The following is a 26,753-nucleotide window of genomic DNA, read 5'->3' as shown; positions in this document are numbered from 1 at the left end:
CGAAAGTTATTTTTTTGTCCAAATATGCAATTCAAGGTCGTTATTCTGCAATTAAAATCATTATTTTTCTGTTAAAGTCTATCGTTCATCTATAAATTTAGCCTATAACATATAAATAATACATGCGCGGTAAATACAATATAAAATATCTTTTGGCAATTTCAATTTTTTACCCAAATAAGCATAATGTATCTTGAAACAAGATTTGTTATTATTGATTAAAAGTTTTAAAATACATCATTATTAACGGAAGTTTATGGTGTAATTGTCACATAATTAATTCGATGTAAATAAATAAACGGTCATTGCTTCATTTCATCAACAATTCAAATATGTCTGATCAATATTAAATTATCGCACAAAGTTGTAAAATATCTATTAAATTATAATATTAAGAAAATAATCACTAAAACTTAAGTTATAATAATAATAATAAATAAGAATAATTGCGTAGCGTTTATAATACGTTGAAAAAATTAAAATTTATATTTCCGTAATTCAAATGTATGTATAGGGAACTGAATTGCAATAATTTACGTTCATTCTTGATAAGTTCAAAGTCAATCATTAAAGAAATCTGTCGAAGTATTAATATTTATTTACTTGTAAAACTATGAAAAAAAAAAAAAAAAAAAAAAACAACCTTTAACACTTTTTGTCAGTAAATTAAATTACTTTTTTTCTAAATGCCCAAAGTAGATAATAAAGCTGTAAATCAGCGTAATTATAAATTAAATATTCAAAATGTAATTCTAAAGTTTTATTTCGATAGTTACGGATAATAATTTGACCGGTAGTATTTCACATAACACCGAAATGATTAAATCCGAATCGATGATATGTACAGAAAACTTAATTTAATTAACTTATTTACATTTACACAAAACTTCTATCATATTTATTTATATCGAGTAATCAACCGTTACATTTATCGTTCGTAATTGAAATATTAAGTGACAAAATTTTACGATTAGTAATTTAACTGGAATTATCTAAATAATACTCATGAATTAGTATATCAGATTATGTGCGATGTAATATGTTTTAATTCAAAAAGCAGGTACGTAGAAAACGATACTTTTTCTACATTCTTATTATAATTAATCATATTAATTAAAGAATTTGTGTAAAACGATGCATTAGACGTTGCTTTACTCGACGCGATACATTGTAGAATTTTTTTTAATCTTCACAACAGTATCAGAATATCAATTAACATTGTGTATTTTAAGAACGATTTTTTTTTTTTCATTTTCTTATTCCACGAATAATAGTGGCATTTGTTTTGATCTCAAATTTCCATTTTATATATGCATATATATATATATATATATATATATATATATATGTGTATATGTATAGATGTATTTAAATGGGCGATGAAGGAAGAAACTTTTAAATCTTAAACTCGATACATTTTTATCATAAATTATTTGGCAATATAAACTTTCTTTACTCTCAAATTTACTTCAGAATGGATTGAGCTAGCATCACATAATTGATAAATGCAGATGCTGATAGTCATAATTCATTCATGAATAAGGCTTTCCTCTCGCTTTCTAAAATTTCTAAAGCCAGATCTTTACCACACTCGCTCACTTTGAAAACAATGACGAATATAATAAGGGTCTTTAACACGAATTAACATTAACATAATTATTGATTATGGGGAACGGCGTTAGATAATACAATTTATCATTAATATTGAAAGAGCTTGTGACGATGCGAAATGCTCTCGAGCGACATCTTAGCTTGATATTTTGATTTTTAGAGCGAAAAGGTCGAATACGTTACGTTACATTACGTTACGTTACGTTACGTTACGTTACGTTACGTTACGTTACTCATGTAATTGTCAAGATCGGCATTTATATCGCGCGAGTCTCGACTTGTCGAGTCTTCATTGTGGGATGGGATATAGGTTAATTCGTCGAATATGCCTACGAATTATTGAATGATGGAACATATTGAAAAATGTACGGCGTTAATATTTTAATTATTGTAAATGCTCTTTAAAATTAATCAACGGCCGAGCAAGGCACGGAGGCTAGGAGGCTAGGAGGCTAAGAGGCTAGGGGGCTAATAAGCTAATAAGCTAATAAGCTAATAAGATAATAAGATAATGAGATAATAAGCAATAAGCTCACACATATTCCACATATGCACGATGGTATATGGACATTGACACGTGATATTGACTCGGCGACATTAAGCGTAAACCGCGAGTGAGTGAAACGTTCGCGAGGCATCCGAAGCGGCAATTGGCAAGATCGTCGCTACGCGAAATTCCCAACGTGAAGTGTATAAGACGAGCCTCGTACAAAAATAGTCTATTGAAGAATAATAATCATAAAAGAGCTCTAAAGCCTACATAGTTCTTAATTCTAAAAGTAGATTTAAATTTGTCCGCCGAGGCATTTTAACTTGTATCTCGGAAGGCCTTAAGGCGCGCGCCCGCTCTCTTTATTGTTTTATTTTGTCGTCGAGGAAGAAATAAAGAAGGACGCCGAAGGCGACGAGATTGGCGCGATAAATATACGAAGGCAGGCTCGCGTACGAGAGTGAACTATCTCGCGGCATTTAGCGCGTCCAGAGGGACGACCTTCAACTTTGAGAGGCTGCCACCGTCCGGATAGCCGATAATGGACACCTGCCCGTGATTTTCCGTTCACTCGCGAAGGCCGTGGAAAGCCGTCGGCTCCCATCCATCGGTGTACCCGGGGCTTATCGCCCCGGACACCTGCGAGCCTCGTTGCGGAAAGAGGTCAGAAGGCCCACGAGAGCCGCCTCCTCCTCTCGCCGGCCTCTCTACCCGCGATGCCGTACTTCCCTCCGCTTCGATCTCTTTGCGCTACGTACCGCCGTTGACGTCACGAATAATTATTCCTCCTCCCCTGGCTCTTTGTGTGCCAAGCGTAAGCAAAGGCTCCTTTTTGCCTACCAATTCCTCTCGCCGCCTCGTGCTGTCACCCGTTCTATCTCGTCAGCGCATGGGTCCAGACCTGCCCGTTCCCGACATCTTCTTTTTCGTCGTCGTCGTCGTTATCGTCGTCTTCGTCGTCGTCGTCGTCGTCGTCGTCGTCGTCGTCGTCGTCATTGTTGCTAGTCTTTAATCGTCGTTAGTCAACGTTATTTGTCGTTAGTCGTCGTTAGTCGTCGTTAGTCAACGTTAGTCGTCGTTAGTCGTCGTTAGTCGTCGTTAGTCGTCGTCGTCGTCGTCGTCGTCGTCTTCGTTTTCCATTTTCTTTTCTTCGCCGTTACCGACATCGTCATCATCGTCATCCCCATGATCGTCTCCGTCGTCGTCCCCATCATTGTAGTAGTAATCTTCGTCATAGCCACTGTCGCTATAGCCGCCACCACCGTCGCTGACTCTTCTCCGTGCACGCGCGCGCGCGCAAACGCGCCGCTTATCTCGACGCCGCTAAAAATAGCTCCTGTCACGGCCAACGGCGATATTTAAAAAAGTTAAAGCCACAGACTGGTGCCCGCGCCGTGAACGAGACTCGTCCCCCCCCCCCCCTCAAGTGGCTCCTCGCGTCGCGCCATCGTAGTACAAGAGTCCGATCCCCGATCCCCGCTCTGCGATCCTCGGTCCTCGGTCCACGATCTGCGATCCACGATCCACGATCCACGATCCACGATCCACGATCCACGATCCACGATCCACGATCCACGATCCACGATCCACGATCCACGATCCACGATCCACGATCCACGATCCACGATCCACGATCCACGATCCACGATCCACGATCCACGATCCACGATCCACGATCCACGATCCACGATCCACGATCCACGATCCACGACGATACAGCTTCGACACAGCTTTGTTCGGCCAACCGCCTCCGCAATTTTCTACTTTTCTACTTGTCCTGGGCCGACAACTGGCGCCCTCTCGCGGTACCCTGGCTGGTAACGTCGGCATCGCCGCACTGCACGCTGGGTAATGATAACGACAACGGTAACGACACGACGATAACGACGACGACGACGACGACGACGACGACGACGACGACGACGACAACGACAACGACAACGACAAATGAGAACCGGCCAACCGTCGGTCCCGCTATTTATCATCGCTAATTATCGCTCGTAGCGGCGCTTATTGTGATGTCGAGTACGATATTGGGGAGGGAGGATTTTGGGGCCAAGGGCGGTCTCGTCGCCGTTCGAGATCGCACTCGATGATCCGTCCGAGTACGTAGGCATCGCTGACGCGACTCGCGTCCCGTTCGCTCGCTGATAACGCGTCGGCGCGAAATCCTCATGCTCGCGAGTTTCGTGATTGTCACGCTGCTGTCACTGTGAATTGACGTGAGGCGAAACAAAGGTCGCTCGCTCGCTCAGCTCGAGACCCGAGAGAGATAATGAATGATAATCGAGCAGCGACTTGGCTTGGCTGCCTCGCACCAATTAGCCGCTGCTATGACAGGAATCGACTAGTTTTATTACCCTTCAAACCGGATTCGTTACGTGCACACATTGAACGTTGGATTGCGCTTACATTGGTTCAGGTTACATTGCCAATAGCGAGGCTATTTTATGAGCAAAAGCCCAATCCAGTCGATGTCTCTTTACTTTAATGCTAATAGATATGATTTACTGTGTGAGTGTGCGTGCATGCGCGCGCGCGCGTCGTGTGTGTATTGACACATTCGTACCGAAAATTCCTGCACGCGTGTGTTACGTATCGTGATTGGAATAAGATATTTGGACCGAGGCTCGATATTGAAGATACTTTATTCTATGATTTTTTCATTTATCGATTGATTGGATTGAGTTGAATGAAAGGTAGGGATGATAGTGTATAGAATAGAGAAATAAATACGTTTGCCGATCGATCGTCTTATTCGAGGAGTATTATTTTCTAGTCTAATGTCTATTGGAAAAATTGTAGATAAATTATTGTGTTTAATACGTAAACTAATGTACGGCATATATATATATATATATATATATATATATATATATATATATATATATATATATATATATATATATATATATATATATATATATATAGATATTGTAAGATATAGATATATTGTAGCAGCGTTAAAATTTCGTTAAAATCACGCGTCATTGTAAATTTCTTTTATTGGGACCGTCTTGCCATGTAAAAGATGAAATTTCACATTTACACTTTTACCGATTACGAAAACTTGAAAGGCTACCTATTTTACAGAATAATGCTTGAATTAATTTAAAAAGACAGTGAAAATTAAGAAATCCAGTAGATTATTAGGGCGTTAAGAAGCCGCGTGTAAAAATTAAGATAACACAGTAAGTACAGTAAGACGTTCGTAATGCATTGATTAAAAAAGAAAAATTATTTAAAAGGAAAAATCAGAAGAGTCTTTTTATTAATTTACAAGAGTTATTCTTGTAGTATTAGTAATATTCATCAGTGAGATTAATGACTATTAAGAAATTAACATACGAATACTTAAGAACCGTGCGCTTTGTTTAATTGTCGCATATACATTTTATTTGTGCAAATAAGCCTTAGCGAAATGTGATTTTCTGCAATTAGAAAATTATACGGTAATAAAAATTGTACTTTCTTGGACTAAAGTAGACTCGAGGCATAGAATTTCTTTGTATCAGAATACGTTAGCTTGTGTGCACAGTTCTAATCATATACTCGTTTACTCGCGCATACTTATCCGATCTCCTTTTGACGCAATGCGTTTATGGATATTGCGAAGTGTTTTATACACATTGCAATATTTTTTTCCTCAAGCATTGATAGCGACGCAGAAATTGAAACATGTTTATTATGTTTATTTCATGTGTAACAGTTTTACCTCGACATACATGGAACAAATACATAGAGCTCATATTAATTGTTCGCGTCAAATGTAACGAGATTTAATTTAATTTACCATTTATATGATCTATTAATATTTCCAATTCTGATAATTTTTTTTACGTTTCTGTCGACAATTCGACATAAATCCAAACTGTCGAGCAACTTCAAAATTGAAATCTTCATTCAATAAACATATTTATAATTCATTTATAATCAATGTAGAAATAAATGTAATGGCCCATTCAATAGCTATTAAAATTCACTAAGTGCACAGTGATTTTATTATTGTATCAATTACACGATTTCCTAATAAAGAATTATAAAAAGCACTCAAAAAAAATAAGCGATGGTAATGATTAATCGATAATTTTAATACATTGTTATAAAAGGCAAAATGTAAAAGGTTACAAATTTAAAGCAATGAATAACATAATGCATCACCGTTAAAATTATTCTTATCAATTTCACTAATGACAAAATGTATCGAATTATAATTAACATTTATTTTCATTAATATTTAAATATGCTGATTATTAATTTGATTACTTTTATACGAAATTTTATATTACTTGTTGTATATGTTCGTGCTTTTTGGCTTCGGTACAACATTGTAGTATAATATCTTTGATTTTTTTTTTTTATTTATTTATTTATTTTTTTATATTATTATATTCATTACGCTACTTTCTATTTAGTGAAATATAAATTCTATTTTTGAAAAAAAAAAAAAAAAGTAATGATAATGTACGAATTTTGAATTTATGAGACATTCTCTCGATACACAAAAATTACTTTAAAAGCTTTTTATGTTGAAAAATATATATTTTTTTCATATACTTTATTTCAATGAATCGATTGGCAATTATAAACATAATACTTTAGTTTTTCCGTAAAAACAAAAAAAAAAAATCAATTTTTTGATAGAAGCATCATAGAAATAATATGCAAACTTGGTTGTGCTATTTCAAATTATTGTATCGATTGTTCTATATTTTATTTTTTTACTTTATATTTGTTTTTCTTATTTTTATTATGTATTGTTATATTTTTTAATATTAACTAAGCACCTCAATAGAGTAGTTATAACGGAATTCTTATTCACATGAAAAATTGTTAAAATTTATAAAATATAAATAAAATATTTTTTTATATATACAAAATAAAAATAAAATTATGCATATGTCTTTCCTAGAGGAAAGTAAATGTGAAATTATAAATCTCAACAACTTATGCTTAATATAATTATTAAAATCGTATTATAAAATTATAAGAAACGGTGTTATACTGAATAAGACGGTTAAAGTAAGCATTGAATCTTATTTATTCAGGGAAATAAAAAAATCAATGTTATTGAAGAGTTCTCTTTGGTATTTCAATTTTTCTAATAACACGCGGCTATATATAATTAATCGTACGGATTACTTTATCGTAATTAATCTAATAGACTCTACTAAATATAACTTGTATATTTTAAGATATTGTTTTTACTTATGTTTATATTTAGTCAGAAAATTGGATCATCTTGGATCAATATCACTAGCTATCGTTTATTTCTCTTCAGATAACCTAAATAGTGAAAGTTCCAAACATTTCCTTTATTGCATCAATATTTTAAATTTAAAGTTAATTCGACGACGTTCTAAAGCACAGTTCTTACTATTTTCAAAGTTCTTACTATTTTGGTATTATTGAATAATTAATTGTCAGTTTTAAGTAATTTTACGACAGTTATTTCTCATAGTTTTTTTTTTTTTTTTTTTATATCTGTGTAAATTGTTAAAAAAAAAAATGTAGTTACAAGTGTGGTACATTAAATAATAACAAACACTAATCGCTAACGTAAGTTAAGATTTATATAAATTTTTTTTACATCATGCGATATTCGAAAAACATATCGATCAAGTTATTAAAATATATTAAAGTAAAATTATCAAATATATTAAAATATAAGTATAGATCCTTAGAATTATATTGATTATTAATTATACATATTGATATATTGAAATACTTTTGATAAAATATAAACGTCTTACTCATATTTGTAGTGTATAGGTAAATCATATAGTATATACGTAAATTATTTACAGAGTACATTTTGTTTAAAGAATAATAGTAAAAGAGTAAAAGTTGTTAACTTTAATAATTCATATTTCTTCTAAGTTGCATCGAAACTAAAAACTTAAGTTAATCATATTCAATTACCTAATTTAGTAAATATTTTATTAAGCTTTTAATGGAAAAGATTTTTCAGTTCTGCATCATATGCTCTTATTTCTTACATGGAAAAGCTATTTTTTTAACAAAAAAAATTTTCTTCTTAAGCAGTTTACTCTCAAAAGGTTCATTATACATTTTTACCGTTTATTATATATGAATTTATCAGCTAAATTTAATCAATCTTTCACATAATTGATAAATTAAAAACGGCTTTTTAAAATATTATACTTGAAAATATTTATTTATTTATTTAAACGTTGAAGTAGGAGGTGATTAGTATTATTTAGGTGCATGTAAAAGTTCAATGATTAGATATGATTTCAAAATACTTGATTTCCTATTAATTAATTGAAGAATGAAATAAAGGAAAATTAATATCGAATGGAAAACTAATAAATCTTGATTTTCACTAAAGAAGTTCTTCAATAATTATTGCAATAACGAATAATTATGATTGGCAGATTTATTGAAAAAGAATCGATCAAGAAATAATAATACAATATTAAATTTAATATGCAAAATATTCATTGAATAGTGAAAATTTAATAAAAAGCTAAAAGTAATCGTGCCATTGCATTTGAATGTAATTTTTTGTCGGTACAGATGATATTTAGTCCAAATTGTACAGAATTTGCAAATTACGTTTAAAAATATAGTGCAGCTATATGTAATTTGTTTGCAAATTATGTCTATACTATGTGTTATATATATTTGTCCAATTATAAAAAAAATTGAATTAAAATCTGTGATTTAGATTCAAAGTAAGCATTGATTATAGTTTTGTTTTTAAACATTAAAAAAAAAAAAGCAAAAAAAAAAAGCCTGAAACTTGAGAACGTTCGTGTTGTGAAGCAAATTACTTAATGGATACATCAATTATGATATTACAAAAGTGTATATCGAATTATTAAAAAGAAGAATAGCAACATATATATATATATATATATATATATATATATATAGCAAGCACGCGATATCTGCATTCGGGGAGGTAAAACTTTCTAATACCTTCTAGTTTCCTCGCTTACGTAATTTCTGCGAATAGATCTTGATATTCATGTCGCAGTCATTATTAAAAATTCAAATAACGTGCCAAGTATTTGATCGTCAAAATTCTTTTCAAACAAGATTCGAATAATGCTTTTTTGGGAAAAAAAAAAATATATATGTAATTCGTCTTTCGTATTCGGTATTTTTATTCGACCCGCTTAATTATTATGCATCGGGCCCTCTAGCATTGTATTAATGGCCAACTCTTTATGTTCCAAATTCACAAATATGAAGTTAGTGTTAGTTGCACCTAATCAGATTTTCATGCGTAGGATTAGTCATACCTTTCTCTTATTTCGAGCTTACTGTAAGCAAAAAAATTAATAATTTATACTTGGCGCATATGCTACATGAATCTATTTTTTATTATGATAATGCGTTTTGTTGGTGAATTCGATTTTCAATTTAGCTTAATATCGTCAAATAAACATTACATTAATTTCAAAGATAAGAAAATATTCTTAAGCGCTGCCTTAAAGTCATTTTTGATCAAGTCAATTTAGCCGATGATAGATGCATTGATCGATAGATGCCCAATAATACCGATATTTATCTTTTCACCAAGCAGTATTTGCTTTAATCGTACAACTTTTGTGCATCAGCGCGAGTTTTAGTTCGAGACAACAGTCAAGCGAAATAATAGTCGATGAGTTTACAATCGCGTTACAATGACAATAAAATTTTGAGCTCATAGTTTGCCGTGAGTTGATGGAACGTATTGTGCAATACACAAATATCCAGGCTGAAAATGTGAATTTACGTGGAAAATACGAGCAGCATACCATGCAATTATACCTCGATGACATCTCATTTATCAATGGCGAATTATCAAAGTATTGTGGCAGCCTTAAATGGAAAAGGAGCTCGCATAGAATAGCGGATTGCGGCTTTCTCACTTTTCTGGAACTCGCTATACAAGGACTCGTCGGCTATCCCGCTGCACGCACTCGTAATAAAGGAATTTCCAATAAAAAAAAAAAAAAAAAAAAAAAAAAAAAAAAAAAAAGCACCGGCGCAGTAACTTCAGGCGCGCGTTGTCAGTCATAATTGCCATAACTTATAAATCAACGAGTTGTTACTTGGCTCCCGATTAAACGTCGATAATGTCTTACCCGTCCGTCCTTTTCGTCGTCAATGCATCAGATGCACGTACGTATGTACGCACGCACGCAGGCACGCAGGCAGGCACGCACGCACGAATCGAGGGTGGAATGAAGGCGACACGCGAGGGGCGGTACGAGCGAAGAGAGTTTGCGCGAAGGACGCGCGTCTCGGGCAAGGCTAAGATCGGAAGCTAAATTTTCCTCGATCCGTGCCTCCCTCCAACTCGACCTCGCGCTCTCCCCCACGTCGCCCGAGAACAGCGACGAAGGAGACGCGCGCGTATCTATTGCGTCCCATTGCGCTATGTAGGGCGCGAGCGCGAGGCGGTTCAGGAGCGCTTGACGGCTCCTTTCACCTCGAACGACCTTAAGAATAAAGCCGCGGTTCTCGCGGAGGATAGCTGCCCTTTGGAAACGGTGCGGTCGAGTGCCGAATGCCCAGTGCCCCGGCGACGCGGTCGCGAGGTGCAGGCACCGAGATGGACTCCGTGCGCGACCTCAAGCGTCTCCTCCACGAGCGAACGGAGGCGCTCAGGCGTAAGGACGAGGCCGTCGAGAGCCTCGAACGCGCCCTCGAGGAGCGTGACGCGACCATACGCTATTTGCGCAACGAGATCGACAAGTTTCGGCAGATCGTCGATTTGGGCATCGTCACCGGACCATTGAATCCCGACCGGAGGCTCAAGAGGCTCGCCATATCGGCGGAACCGCTGAGGAACGACTCTAAGCCCATACGCAAATTCAGCAAGCCTCTAAGGTACGACGGACGCGACGATTCTCGCGACTGTTGTCTTTTTTCTAGAGTACCGAGCACTGTTTGTTTTTTAATCTTTCTTATCGATGGTCGAGCCAATGACGCGATTTTTAATCGTCCCCTCGTTTATTAAACGTGACGGTGTTTTAACTTGATTTAACTGGGCCACCGGGTAACTCTTATTCTCGCCTACTAAAGTCCGACCTCCGGCTTACCAAAGATTGCAATTTTCGATTGTCCCTTTGCTTATTTATTACTTGGGCTTTCGATGAGCATTCTATCTAGTTTAAGAATTCAGGTGCTGCGTAGCCTCCAAATGGATGGATAGGCGCACAGGTCTGCGTCTTGAAAGATTTTACATATATTTTTCGCTTTTTTCGATAATCATCAAAAGATCTCGATTTTTTTTCTCTCTCGGGGCTGGTAACGCTAAATAAGTTGTCTGTTATTGTTAGCAAGGCCTTCGGATTTGAAAAGTGCATGAAATTCTGTGCATTAAGCGCTATTAGTCCAATGTTTTATTACATCTCCATCTATTTGCCTTATTGTTATATTTTGCTAAATTCAGAAGAATGAGATGTAATATTGTCATGTGTGCGTATATATATATATATATATATATATATATATATATAAGTGAGGTTTGATAATTCAAAGCCAATGTATGAAGCTTATAATGTTAATGTTAATTGGCGTTAAAAGTATGATTGTTAAACGAAAAGATTTTTATTTTTATTAGCGCATTCTGACACCCTCTCCTCTCCACTCTTAACGTCAAATTTCATAATTTTAAATACATTTATTTACTCATAATTTGTCATTTTAAAACATATACCCTGAGTATATGTATATTTCGATTTTTTTTTTTTTTTTTTATTTTTTTTTATTGAAGCTTTAATGAATACACGCTGAGCTTATTAATTGACAGTTATCGTTACGTTTTTTAACGTTATTTTGTATTTCAGAAAATAAATGTGCTATTTTTATACTTGGATTCGTTTACTTTTCTTCTCCGTTCTTAATAAATATTCATAAATAGCTATTAAGAAATTGAATTAATTATAGACTTTTTAAATACAATATCACCATAGCTATTCACAAATTCTTCCTATAACAGTATGGATACAGATAAAAACTTACATTAAGCATATAAATAATAAATAAATAAACAATGATCCTCAGTTTCATCCTCGTTTGCAAGTCGATAAGGGTGCAATGAAACTTCAACAAAAAGTTCCTTTTAATCGCTGATTATGAAATTTATAACTTTTTCGGTAAGGTCTGTAATAATTTGCCAAAATTAATGTCCAAAAAAAAAAAATCATGTGTGGTGCATGATATAATAAGTCAATGATATACTGCAAAGTGCAAAAAGATACATGAACAGACAATTCGTGCTATATAATCATAATATCGCATTGCCCATATAATAAATTGGTGGCATCGTTAAAAACATATGACCGTCTCTTGGATACATCATAATGAAACACACGTACTTTCTCATCAAGTCACGATCTTTATCAATAAATGTGTACATCTTTTTTTTTTTTTTTTAAACTTTATTCGGCGACTTTAATACTCGTGAATAAAGTCTCATTACTCGTTCTCATACGTCAGTAGAATACTTTTCAACTTAAGTAAACGAAAACTTTCTTAACACACCATATTTCAAAAGATTTTCGAGTAGTGCAAATAATAATTACAGTCCAGCTCAAAGTACGTTGAAAATTTTACGGAATATATTAGAGTCGAATTTATAAATCTCAATGATTTATAGAAAAATATATAAGAATAAGTAAGCCATAAAAGTTATTTCAACAAATAACACGTAAACCACATATTTATTACGGCTCTCATCTAAATATTATTACGATCATTTATACAATAAATTCTCTAGTTGCTGATACTTTTGTTTAACTTAAAGAAAAAGACGAATATTAATCGTTTATCTTTATGAGCAGCAAAATTGATCGGATTGATCTATCGAGTATATATTCATTGGATTAGCATTTCGATTGTTGTACTATTGTCTTTATTAGCTACAAACAAAATACAAACTAAATTTAATGAATTATATTTGATTATCACTTGAAATAATAATGACGAAGAAAAATTAAAAATTACACATCAACTAAACCAAGGGCTCCTGGTCTTTTTTATTCAAGTACCTTTCACAAGAGAATAATCACGTTATACATAAATCATACATTTAAATTTATAAATAATTTAAGTTGATAAGCAATTGTTATTTTATGAAAGCATATAACATTATTAAAAAAAAAAATGTGTCTTTTCAAAAATTTGTAAAGATCGAGGTTTTACTCGATAATTTCTATATATTAAGTATTTAAAAATTTAATTAAAATTTGTATTAACTGGTAAATTTATCGCATGTAAATTGCAATTAACTCATTTTTACATGCATTCACATTTTCTTTAAATTGAGAAAATATTGTATCATTTAAGATACAAATATCAATATATAAATTTTTATCAAAATAAAGTATTTTAAAAGTTTTTTCCACACACAAAATCTGATGATACATATATATTTCAATTTTTTATATGCCATTACATGCCATACATTTGGCAAAGTCTAAGATTTATTATTCCATTTATTTCTAAATAATTTATTTCTATATTTTTTAATCACAAATGAAAAACAATTGAAATATTTTTAATTGTTTCAATTTATAAAAATTGGGTTTCTAAATATATATTATTTTTAACTGCCATATTTTAATTTTCAAAACAAACTAACAGTAAGATAAGGAAACAGACTAAATTCATTTCGATGCAGATGAAAATATATAAATCTTTACTGAATTGCCGGTTCAAAAAGCAATTATTTAAAATAATATTTGTAACATAAATAGGGGATTTAAATAAGAGATATTAGAATGTAACAAATTTTAGTTAGAATAACTTTATAATAATTTTTAAGAATATCTTCGTATTGAATTTCTTCTGAGCATTATTTGGTTTTTCATAATAAAAATGATAATGCCACATTAATTATCTTATAGACGATGAACCTTCTCTAAATTATGCAAATGCACTTTGTTAAAATAATTTTTAGCTGATCTAAGCACTGCCGGTATTTTTTAGTTAATTTGTTTAGAAAGAAGAAATTTTATCAATTAAATCTTCAGTCAGTAAAAATGGCCTTATATGACAAAAATTCAGTTTACATAAATTCTAAATCTAAAAAGTTGCATATATATTTTGTTGTTGTTGTTGTTGTTGAAGATTTTACTTTAATTGTAAAGAAAAGTGAAATATCCGGGAGTAATAAAAAAAGCCTTTATTAATGTATAAAATCCAAAATCTTAACAAAAATAATATTGAAAATCTTAAGTATCGTTACAGATAAAATATCGACTAAACGTAAAGAATGTATGACTTGTAAACTAATATGTAAAACACATTAAAATTGAAATAATATAAATAACTTATAATATTTGTACTTTTATTATTAATTGCACGAAATAAATTGAATAAATCTTTCTATATCTTTTATATGACATAAATACTTCAATTTGCACAGCAAGAAAAAAATTGATATACAAGTTTGAAATAATATTATTTTTTTTTTTCAATATATATATTTTGTCTAATGTAATGAGACTCTGTGAACTAATATAGTAATATTTTTTTTAACAATTTTAAAATCTTTAATTGTGGTGCATGAATGTTTCAATATATATATTTTGTCTAATGTAATGAGACTCTGTGAACTAATATAGTAATATTTTTTTTAACAATTTTAAAATCTTTAATTGTGGTGCATAAATGTTATAGTATATATATATATATATATATATATATATATATATATATATATATATATATTAAGAAATTTTAACTTATTATCATTAAGCGCATTTATATTGTAAAAGTCTTGCAAATTTACATTTGGATGGATTAATTTATGTACTGTCCTAAATAATATACTTATAAAAAAATCCTAATGTCATCCTAATATCTAAATCATACTAATATTTATTTAGTTAATTATTTATTTCTTTATTTATTTAGCTCAATTATATATTGATTTATATAATCATTCATTTAAAATGTTGTAATTTTCTATAATCTGAAAATAAAAATTTATTATAATAAACTTATACAAAAAAAGAATTTTATTATTAAAATATACAGTAGCTTCGATCATTATATACAATAGTAATCATGTAATAATGCAAAGTACTAAATTTTAAACTCCCGAAACAGCGAATTATGAAGAAGAAGAAATAAATAATTTAGTGTTAACAATCATAATATATATATATACATACTACAAATTGAGAATCAATATTTCAATAATAAATATTATCAATAGTAAATGTTTTATGATACGGACGTTTATCTAATTATAAATAATGTAATTATAAATATAAAATATATTACATTATACATAATATAATATCTGTTAGGTAATATGTTAATATGGTTTGAAAATTTTGTTAATAAATAATGTTTAAATATTTTTAAATAAATGCTTACTATTAAATGATTGTAAAATATAAAGAGAAATAACCTTATTCCACAACTAAAATTTGTTTTGAAAGAGAAATTTTTAAATCTTTTATAATTTTACTCGCTTATTCAAAATATTTTTATTTATTTTACTGAATTCACAATAGGTAAATTACTATAATAATTGTGCTTTATTCTTTAGGTCTCGTGAGCTGATAAAGGCTGCGATTTTAGATAATGATTTTATGAAGAATTTGGAACTCACACAAATTCGTGAAATTGTTGACTGTATGTATCCTGTTACATTTCCTGCTGGTTCAATAATTATTCGCGAAGGAGATGTCGGCTCAATTGTTTTTGTTATGGAAGGTGAGTTTCTTTATATTCTACTAATTATATCATATTTATATATGATTAATATATTTATTAGTTATATTTTTATATAATATTTATATAATTTTATATAATATAATTAATATAAAATAATTATATCATATCATTTATAGTAATTATTTCTCCATATATCAAATTATATCTACATTACTTAATTAATAGAATGTTCATAATGTATTACAAATATCATTCGCTATCACAATTTACATATATATTATCAGCAAATTAATATGAATTTTCTATGAAAAATTTTCATTTTCGAAATATAGTATATATATATATATATATATATATATATCTTGATTATATTTCGTGACTGGTATTTCGTAATGGAACTGATATTTAAAGGATGAATAATTATTCATTCGATTTTATAAATATTTAAAAATAGAAATATCGCAGCTATGTAAAACTTTAAATCTTAAATCAAATAATTTTTGATAATCATTTCAAAAATTATTTCATTTTATTTTGCTTAATTAAATTAATCAATTTTCTCCTTATTGTAAATCCCAATATTACTTTTCTTCAATAGTAATATTTGTATTTTATTTATATTCTATTATTTCACTGATTAATAATTTAATAAGTTCATTAACAAACATAACGAAGTAAAATACATAAGAATCCTCGTATCTGATGTAAGATTCAAGATTGGAGATTCAAGGCACATTTCATTATCCTTTTACCTCTTTTGAAACAATAATGCCGAGGTAATAAGTCAAATATACTTTTTGCTTTGAACGCAGCTTTCAAGTTTCGGGTTCCGTATTAAAATATGGAAGAGTTAAATAAACATAAACGAAAATATTCAATTCGTTCTTAGTGACACGATTCGCAGTCGAGGATTGTTCGAGGTATCGCCGTTGGAAAATAATTAAAAAATAGTGTCAATTACAAATCAAATTAATGACTGGATGGGCATTAAGAAAAAAAAAACAAATAAAAAAAAACGTCAAACGTTAATCAACTGCGAACAACGCACGTTACTAAGGGCAAATGATTCAACCATCGCGTCTCTCATGCTGTGTCGTGTGATACTTTTTCTTCAGTTAACGAACACTGCTTTATACATTTCTTCATCAAGGACTGAGAATGTTGTGATTTGCACTATTATCTAATATAAATATAAGGGAACATATTTTAGGTATAAAGTTCATGATGCATAACTGTTATAACAGCTGTCATGTAAATACATTATCAAAGTATTCATTCGCATTAACATGGATATTCATTAGTAAAATACGATTATTCGATTATATATACATTAGTCCTTCATGAAATATTCCAATAAAATTGAGTAATTTAAGAATATTACATTTAATAATACGTAACAATAAAGACAGATTTTCTATTCTATTAATTCAAATGGCTCGATCTATTTGCAATTAATACTTTGAATTTAAAACTATCTAATTAATTGTTGTATTATATTATAATATAACTATTTATTCTGTATATTCTTCACTAAGCTTAACGCAAATAGTTAGTTAAATCAAAATCTTATAGGGCCTTGATTATATTTATTTGATTTATTATTAACTTTGACATTGCTATCTTAAATATGTAGAATTCTTAGATAAACCATATGTATATATATATATATATATATGATATTCTTTAGAATTTTCCAAAATAAATAAATTATTATTAATAAATATTTTTCAGTTTTCCGAAATTTTTTAACATTTCTAAGAACTATAGTCGCAGGTATCTAAATCTTTTAATACATTTGACTGTATAGTTATATAAATCAGTATTTTTAAAATAAATTATTTATTTTATAGCTGACGCATAAATAAATAGTCTTAATAAAATTACATTTTCCTTACGTAAATAATCGCTGTTTCTTATTCATATAATTATAATTAATACTAGTAAAGTAATTTACCATTAAGTAAGATTACTATTCCATTATTTACTTTCGTATCATATAATATTACTGATTTAATGTTGAGTCGAAAGTTAATTATATTTGAAATAAAGTATTTATAAATCGATTCAAGTGAAATGATTATTCAAAGAATATATTTTACAATATTACTTACAGATATATATATATATATATATATATATATATATATGTATTTCCATATTTTTGTGGAGATTATTTAATGTAGTTTCATTATAATTTAGCTACATTATAATTATGTATCATTTACATATTATTGAAATAGCTGTGCAATCTTAGATTTATGTAATTGTTTCTTAAAGAAAATAGTTAATGTACAGATTCATATTTCTTTAAATAACTCTTGTTATTAATTGTACGTTAATTTTTATTAAATTATTATTAATCTCTATTTAAAAGAACGGAAAAAATTTTTATTATAAATTAACGATAATTTTTATTTGCCTCATGCAAATGTATGTATATACATACACGCGCGCGCGCGCGCGCGCACACACACACACACACACACGCACAAACGTATATTTAATGATTTATTAAAAAAGAGCAATAAAATTTAGTATCTGTAAATTTAAATAAAGATAAAATATCTAGATTGATTAATTTAAATACAAAAGCAGAATAAATAAATAATACATTATTATATAAAGCACTATTTAAATATTATAAATTAATTTTAATTATAATAAACGGTATTATAATAAACGGTAAAATATTTATAAATTTTGTTAACAGTGCGTACTAGCAATTAGCATTTATTATATAAATAAACTGAAAGAGTTTAAATTTTGAATAGTAAAAGAAGTAAAGGACGTGTATTATAGCTTGTATTTTTAAATAACAGAAAAGTGATTATAAAAAATAAGAAAGAGATTCAAAATTGACACAGGAGGTAAATTTGATTATTTTTATAAAAATAGTCATCGAGTTCCTTGTTAAAAGAAAAACTAACGTTTAAATTATTCAGGTAGATGGACATAAATTAACGCATAAGGATTATACTTATAATTAATAGTTTACCAAAAATTAAATGATTTACCTTTATAACAAACAACTCGTACCATTGTGATTTAATGCTTTGTTATCGTTAAACTATTAAATAATTAATTAATTATCGAGCGATGTAGGCCATAGATATTTTTCTTAATATTACATAGGTTATTGCGTGTTAAAGCCATTATGATGTTTAATAGGAAATAACAAATGAGATTCTTCAGTGTATTAAGTGCATAAATATATAATTATGTATATGCATAAAAAATATGACTATTCTAATTTTTTCTATGCTAATATTAGTTAAATTGCTTTATGTTAGCACATTTTGAGAAGAAAAGCTAGAACAACAATATTTTCACTTAAGTATATAAAAGATAAAATTTTTAATTTTTTTTGGAAAAAATTACTCAACCGAATACTTAAAACAAATTCGAGATATTTTTTTCCCTTCAATTTAAAGGAATAAATATGTGAGTCAATATACGTATTGTGTAATACATGTTGCATGGAAAGCGGGTAAAACTAAATAATGCAGTGACTAAGCTCGTGTTTCTCCACGGGATTGGGATAATTATTTTATTTGCTTTGTCATATTCAAACGAAGTGCGATAATCTGTTTACGTGTCAAAAAAATTGTTCCAAGGCAGCAGCTACTTACTAAGCACTTATCTCTTTACAAGAATTTTTCGCCCTCTTTTTATAACATTGAAAAGATTTTATTCCACATGTAATACATATGTGACTTGGCAAACAACCATATTTGTAATAATTAACTAGTGAAATTAATTGAATTGAGCCGATAGAATTTATTACTAGATCAGATAGCACTTTTAAAGGTTATTTGATGAATCATTGATTAAATCTAGTATTTTCAGTTTTCCTTTCTTTCAATTTTTTTCATTCTGAATTCTCTAGAATATACGCATGAATGTACAATTACCATTTAAATGCCACTTTATTAATACTGAATTGTCTCTTTTAATTATTATAGTATAGCTACGGTTTACTATAATATCGGATAAGTTTCTTCATGCTCCTAAACTTACTGTAAAAGAGAAGAGAATATGTGCGCGCGCGCGCGCGTGTTTATTAAAAATTTTAACTTTATTTATTTCTTGCGTTATTTTCCTTTTTTTTTTGTCCATGTGTGTTAAATACACGTGTGTTAAATACATATAATAATCATTGAAATGGTACGTGAAATTGTAATCTAATTCACTTAGATCGAATAGACTCTATTCTAAATAATTTTATATAAAATTTCAGTCTAGCAATTGATTGCAACATGACTTAAGTCTTAAATTAATCTAAAGCTCAAGTCTATTTCCTTACATATTATTAAGAAAACTTTGTATTCAATATTAATTGTAATTTTTACGCAAATTACAGCTAAAGTAGGTTCCGCGCGTTTGAAAGTCCCTTTACTTATGCCATGAGAAGACGTGAAATATTAATTTATTAAAAGAGGCTTACCGAGTAAATTCGGGTGCCACGAGTGACCCTGAACGACGTAGACAACGTATATACGTTGCGGTTGATTAACTTAGTTCAGTGCGTGGGTGGTGCCCACAACTACTCATCGTTGCATCTATAATATCACACGGAGTAAAAGATCTCGCTTCTATAGTGGATCTCGGTTGATCGAAAGTCCTTCTTGCATAATGTCTATATTAAGTTTCGGTGCCTCGAGCATCCCAAGGCAAAATCAATGGAATTGACGTTACGGCGTCTTATCTTCCGTCTTATCTAACACGCACACTTTTCTAGATCACTACAATGGCACAAATCACACGAGATCGCCAAGGTTCATCTTTCAAATCACATGTGACACGAATGATTGGAAACGTAGACAAATTGCTAGTTATACTTTTAATAGAATGATTTCTCATCTTTGTATTTATTTCCTCCCACACCAAATATTTGCAATAATCACCTCTCTGGCTTGGGTCTTAATTTTGAAATGTTTTTAGCCACGTACACATTGATACAACTATGGATACCAGTATTATTTATTTACAACTATTTTAAGCTTCTTATTGAAAATTATTGAATGTTATATGCAGATTATAGAATAACAATTATAAAAAAAAAAAGTAAAAACAAGCTTATATAATAAAATTATTTAGATAATTCCTGTTTGTATATTATAAAGAATAAGTGGTAAAATAGTCGTTGTAAAAAGTGTAATTCAGTTAGGGGGAATAGGGCTATTAATAACATTTTGTAATAATTATCTTTCAAGGGTTTTTCAACTCAAAAAATCATCCTTTGAGTTAGTGCACAGTCAATTAGAAGATTAAAATAAATCAGAGTCGATTTTATCTCTGCAGATAAAATGCTTCTATTTATAAATTATCCCATCTATTCGACGATGTTTCTTTACTTTACAAACTTGAATATTCGAATGTTCATGATAGCTAAATCTATTGAAGCATCGTAAATCTATTAAATACATAAGCCTCAATGTATTTGATTTAATCATTCAACGCGGATGAAAAGTATTTTTATTAATATTCAGGAACTTAATTAAATTGGCTCTTGTGAATGTTGTGAAGCACGGTTAAGGACACAATTTTATCGAACAAATGCATACTGCTGCATGTGTTTAAGCGATTGATCAACAAAACCGACTCGCTCGTACTAACACAAGCAATTTTCCATTAAATATCAACATTATAACATTGTTTACAAAATAAAGTAAAATTATTTTCGTTCTATGCTTAACCTAATAATTTTTATCAATAAGATACCATGTATTTTGTATTGGTTTAAGAGACTTTTCTTTAGAGTAATTATATACTTTTAGCTGGTTAACGAATTGAGTAAATATAAATAATAATTTATGTTAAGATATTCATATTATGTTAAAAGTAAAGATAAGGGTCTTATTTTATGTATGTTTATATTGTGATTATTGTTTTTATTGAAGCTATATTGGTTTGGTAAAAATTTTGACGATTATTTTTCAAATAATCATTACTACAAAATACTTTAAATATATTACTTGATATTGCAATTCATTATAAATAAAATTTCTTAAATAATTAGTGAAAGATTTTGAAATAATTTCTTAGTTATTTATTAAATAACTTTATCAAACATTTGCTGATAAGACTGTATTTTTCTTAAATTTAATTTTTAAATCAACTATTCAGATAAATGTTTTATAAATAATAAATACCAGTACCAATGAAAAATCAACTATTTTGTCAATTGAATGTATGGTCGTGTGGTTATTAAATACATTTCTAAAGTGTATGCATACATCGATATAACAATGTTATGTTTATTAATATTAGTAACGATAATAATTTGTCAAATTTTAAAAACGCAAATTCTGAAGTCTCGAATTCTTGTTCAATGTCAATATTTTTCAGTCATTTTCACAATTTGTAAAGTGCTACATAAAGCTCAATCCTAACCATTAATATATAATGTTCTATTTATTATTAATTTTCTACTTAAATAAAAAAATTCATAAATCTAACAGTATTACTTAATGTCATACGTGATTTATAACAAAATTTTCTGAAATAACTATTATTTTCAATAAATCTGAATTAGTATTTACGATTACTGGTATCATTTGCCCTTTAATTATTTTACTTCTTACTTTATTCAATACTAGTAGTAAGAATAATCTTTATAATTGAAAAATTTATCTACAATAAGCTTAATATATCTGTACAATGTTTCATTAAACACGCAAGACTTCCTCCCCTTCTTTATCTAATAAAATAACATAAATAATAAAATTATTATCTAATCTAATATTGTATCGGGTAATGCGAATCTGACTAAATCTTGTTTACAAACTAACTATAAATAAATAAATAAACATAAATATATATAACAACTTATTTAAATTGTCTAAGAAGAAATTCAGATTTTTCAAACTATTTAATATATACGTTAGAGATGGTATGTATTTTAACTTATAACTCATATTAATTTGATTCTTTCAAAACATAGTTTCTACCATGTTGCAAGAATTGAATTTCAATTCATTCACTGACCTTGGAATTAATATCAATACCTGAATTTAATGCATGTATTTCGAAAAAACTCAATAGGGTCCCTTTTATCTCGTTTGTATTAAAGGAAAAATTCTATTTTGATCTCAGTCTATTATTGGGATTGTTAAGATATCCTTTTATGATTTATCGACTTTGCAATACCGACTTTTTATAATTTATAGGTATCAATTTATTTATACGAAGCTATTATTGTTGCGGCGTGATAATGCTTGAAGTTCCGAAAGAACAAAATAAAACAAATTATTCGTATAAAATGAATTTTTTATATAACAGTATTTAAAAATTGAATTTTTTTAGATTTTTTGTTTCACTCGATGTTTGTAATGCACTTGTTTTTAATGAAAAATGTGTACATCATAAGTATCGTGAAATAAAATTAAAAAAATAATTGAAAATTAAATAATATTAAATAATATTATTTTGCTGGACTTGTTTCTAGTAATAATAAGGAGCTGTGAAACATTTCTCTCGCATAATATTACTTTTATAAACATAATAAAAAGAAAGCTTGATTTAATTTTTTTTTTTTTTTTTTTTTTTTTTTTTTTATTTAAGTACCGCACGTGTAGAAAAAAAAGCTTATTTACCTCTTTATTGTAATAATTCTTATTTGTAATTTAGGAATTCTTTCAAATTTTATTATTAGCATTAAATTATTTTAAACTTTAAAACTTAAAAATAATTATTATATATTTAAAAGAAATACCGCTCAAATTAATAATATCATATTCTCTTTTTAATGATTTAATTAGACTGTGCAGAAAATGATAATACGCAATACATCTTAAATCTTATGAAATCGAAACTAATCCCAGAGAGAATAATCTGAGTTAAATTACTAAACTAAATCTTATTAAAATTCGACCTAAGAATATTTATAAATAATTGCGAAAAAAAAAAATATTAAAAAAAATGTATTAATTAAGATTAATTTTTAAATAAAGGAACTTTACATAAATAACAATTATAAGTATCTACAAATTTCTTAACAAATGGATAATAATTAATCTTTATATTATTGAATTTCATCTAATAAAGATATATCTTTCGATTTATTTGAAAATCTAATAGAGCATTATTGAAAATTGAGGTAAATTTCAGCCTTGAGCTTGCACAAATTTTTCATTTAATACAATATGTTGAGATATAATATTACTTTAATTCCAAATGTTATATCCAATTATTTAATGCATATGTTTATAGTTATTCTTATCTATCTTAAGCCTTTTTTATGCATTTCTCATCTAATGGTGACCATTTTTCATATCATATTCTAATCTTTCGAATAATGAGAACGACTTCAACATAATATTAGTATATAGTTTCAAGCAAGAAAAGTTAAAACAACTGTATTATGATGATTATAATAAAATTGGAAAAAAACGGTAGTCTCTAAAGATGCAAGAATTTATTGAAAAATAATCTTAAACATTTATGAAGAATAATTTTTAAAAATATTTCTGGTCCGTAATTATAAGCTGTACCACGAAAAATTACATTCTTCAAATATGCAAATTTATTGGCCATAATTTATCGGAATTATAAAAGAAAAAGAATTGAAAATAGTTTTAAGGATAAATGTGAGTTATGGATTTTTGACGTCAAGTATTATTAACAATATAAGGATTTTGTATATAGGAGTCAGTATTATAAGTTTTAACAGCATCTTACTTTGTCTTAGAATTATATTTTGACGGAAGTATTCGAGCATAATATGGAAGAAACAAGCGGTAATTTAACCACTAAGTTATTTAATAACTAGCGTTCTTGTTTGGTAAATCGGCTTTCTCTCTCTCTCTCTCTCTCTCTCTCTCTCTCTCTTTATGCTTGAATCATAAAAATTGATTGCATAATAATGATTTCGACCGTTATTCGATTTTAAAATATTTCTCATATAATACGTTTAAAGAGTGTTTAGAAATAGTAAAATGTTCAATGACGAAGTAAACGTTGAAGGTAAATAATTGTTAATTAAATTCACTATTTTAAACGTAAATTATGCCTTTATTATAGTTATATCGTGCAGATATTTTGAAGATTTCCTTTTAAGGATAAGGACGAAAGAACCTTACAAATACACCAACAAATATCTGTGATAACCGTGTGCAATGAGAAATCTATTTTATTCTTTTATTGAAACATATTATTAAATATAACTTTACGAATAATTATAATGTAAATTATAATTAAAAGTGATTTTTATACACAATTTTCGTATTTACTTTTTGTGAATGTTTATGACTCGTCGATAGGTTGTTTAGTCCCTGTAATTTATTAAAAAAAAGTCTATTATAAAATTCTTTACTACGTCATTGTTATTTAATTTAATATTCATTCTTGTTCGAGAATAATAAGCGGAATAAAACGGATGAACAGTGACAAAAATTATGAGCCTGAAAAAGAAAAAGTGTAAGTTCGTTGTATGGAAAATAGAAACGTTTAAACGATAGGAGCCGACGATTCATTATCCTTATTCATTATTATCATTAAATTATCATTAAACCATTCATTCATTATCCTTAAAATCTATTAAATAAAACATAGAAAAGAATCTATATTTTCACGACCATCTGAATTTTTGTTTTTGAACAAATGTGCATTCGTAGACTTACATTATTCTCGAAAGGCAAACAACGAATTAAAAAATATTAATTAAACCAACACGCTCATTCGTTAAGATAATATAAACAATACTTTTCGAAAATATCTTTAGTACAAAGGATTGCTCATGTGCATTGTGTACGTTTGTAGCTGTCGAATAGTCTATAAGAAATTTCATTTGTCTACTACTAAAGCAATTTTCACAGGCGATTAACCGGCAACAAAGTACGGAAGATGGCTTTCGATTTTCAAAATGAGCTTCTTACTTTGAATTCGCCTGGTCAATATGAATAATCTCTAATAATTTACAATAAATTATTTTGTAGTCGTAGTTATACGCCAATATCGCTATCTTATCGATGCTAATTTTCTTCTGCTTCTCATGTAGGGGTCGTGCAAAGCGCGCAGCACGCGACGTAAACGAGGTAATCGAATTTTCATGCCATTAAAAATTAATTTTTTTAGGAACTGATAGGTTTCTACATGTCAGAGTTTCCAGTATTCCGAAGCAATGGCCGTGCAAAACCCCGTTTGTAAAATCACAACGACCCGTTCGTAAGATCGAGCGTAGGACAGTGAACGAGTTGTTGTGGGGGGGGGGGAGTTCAGAGATAGTGGGCAATTTCGATTGGAGGTTGGCTTAGGTAGGAGAGTAAGAGTGCAAAAAGCAGGGGATTCGCGTGGGCGCATCGTCGCCTTGCTTTCTCCCGGTCCCCTCGTTTGCTCGCGCTTCTTCAATAATGGAAAATGGAAAGTCGGGCTGGGGACGCGGAGCCGGGGACGCGTAACGAGGAGCTCTAAATCGCTGACCGAGCGACTACTTCCTCGTGCCCCGACTACCGCTTTCCCGTAGTGTGACAAATGTCGCGCGTTCGAGCCGACATGGGCCGAGCCCCTTCGTCGAGAATGGTACAGAACAAAGTGCGGCCCTCTCGATCCCTCTACACCGCCCCTCTCTTAGCCCGTTGCGACTGCGAACAAAGCTCCAGCTCCGGGTTGCGCGCCGTAGCCGACGGCTGCGACCGCCGCCGACCTTGGCTGGAGCAAACGGGAAGCCGACCGTCGCTTGAGAACCTCTGTTCCTTTCTCTCTCTCACTCGTCTCTCACACTACTCCCTCTCCTCGCTTTCTCGCTTGCTCTCCCTCTCTCTCCCCCTCCCGCCCCCTCTCGCTCTCTCTCTCTCTCTCACTCACTCAGTCATTCCCACCCCCCTCCCCCCTCTCTATCTATCACTCTATCTCCTTTCTATCCCTCCCTCTCCCTCCTATAATTCTCATACGACCGCACGAACGCACGCACGCACCCACATACGTACCATCTCATCACTCGCTCTCTCGCTCATTCTCTCACGTTTGGTTTGGGGGGGGGGGGGCGCCGCGGGGCCCGGGG

General features: G+C 30.1%; 1 protein-coding gene across 2 annotated transcripts in view; it reads left to right on the top strand.

The window, feature by feature from the left end:
* Positions 1-26,753, top strand: part of for (cGMP-dependent protein kinase for) — a 73,176-nt gene that overhangs the window by 24,549 nt on the left and 21,874 nt on the right. The window contains exons 1-2 of one of the 2 annotated variants that reach the window (XM_011498476.1): positions 10,624-10,948; positions 15,627-15,793. In XM_011498476.1, the coding sequence (XP_011496778.1) occupies positions 10,626-10,948; positions 15,627-15,793 (490 nt within the window). In that variant the 5' untranslated portion in view covers positions 10,624-10,625. Of the gene's footprint in view, positions 1-10,623; positions 10,949-15,626; positions 15,794-26,753 lie in introns of those variants that run through there. The other variant, XM_011498477.1, reaches the window with a different exon arrangement.

This window comes from Ceratosolen solmsi, unplaced genomic scaffold (assembly GCF_000503995.2).
Source record: "Ceratosolen solmsi marchali unplaced genomic scaffold, CerSol_1.0 scaffold30, whole genome shotgun sequence".
NCBI classification, from domain to species: Eukaryota; Metazoa; Arthropoda; class Insecta; order Hymenoptera; family Agaonidae; genus Ceratosolen; species Ceratosolen solmsi.
This window is presented reverse-complemented; position numbering and strand designations above follow the sequence as displayed.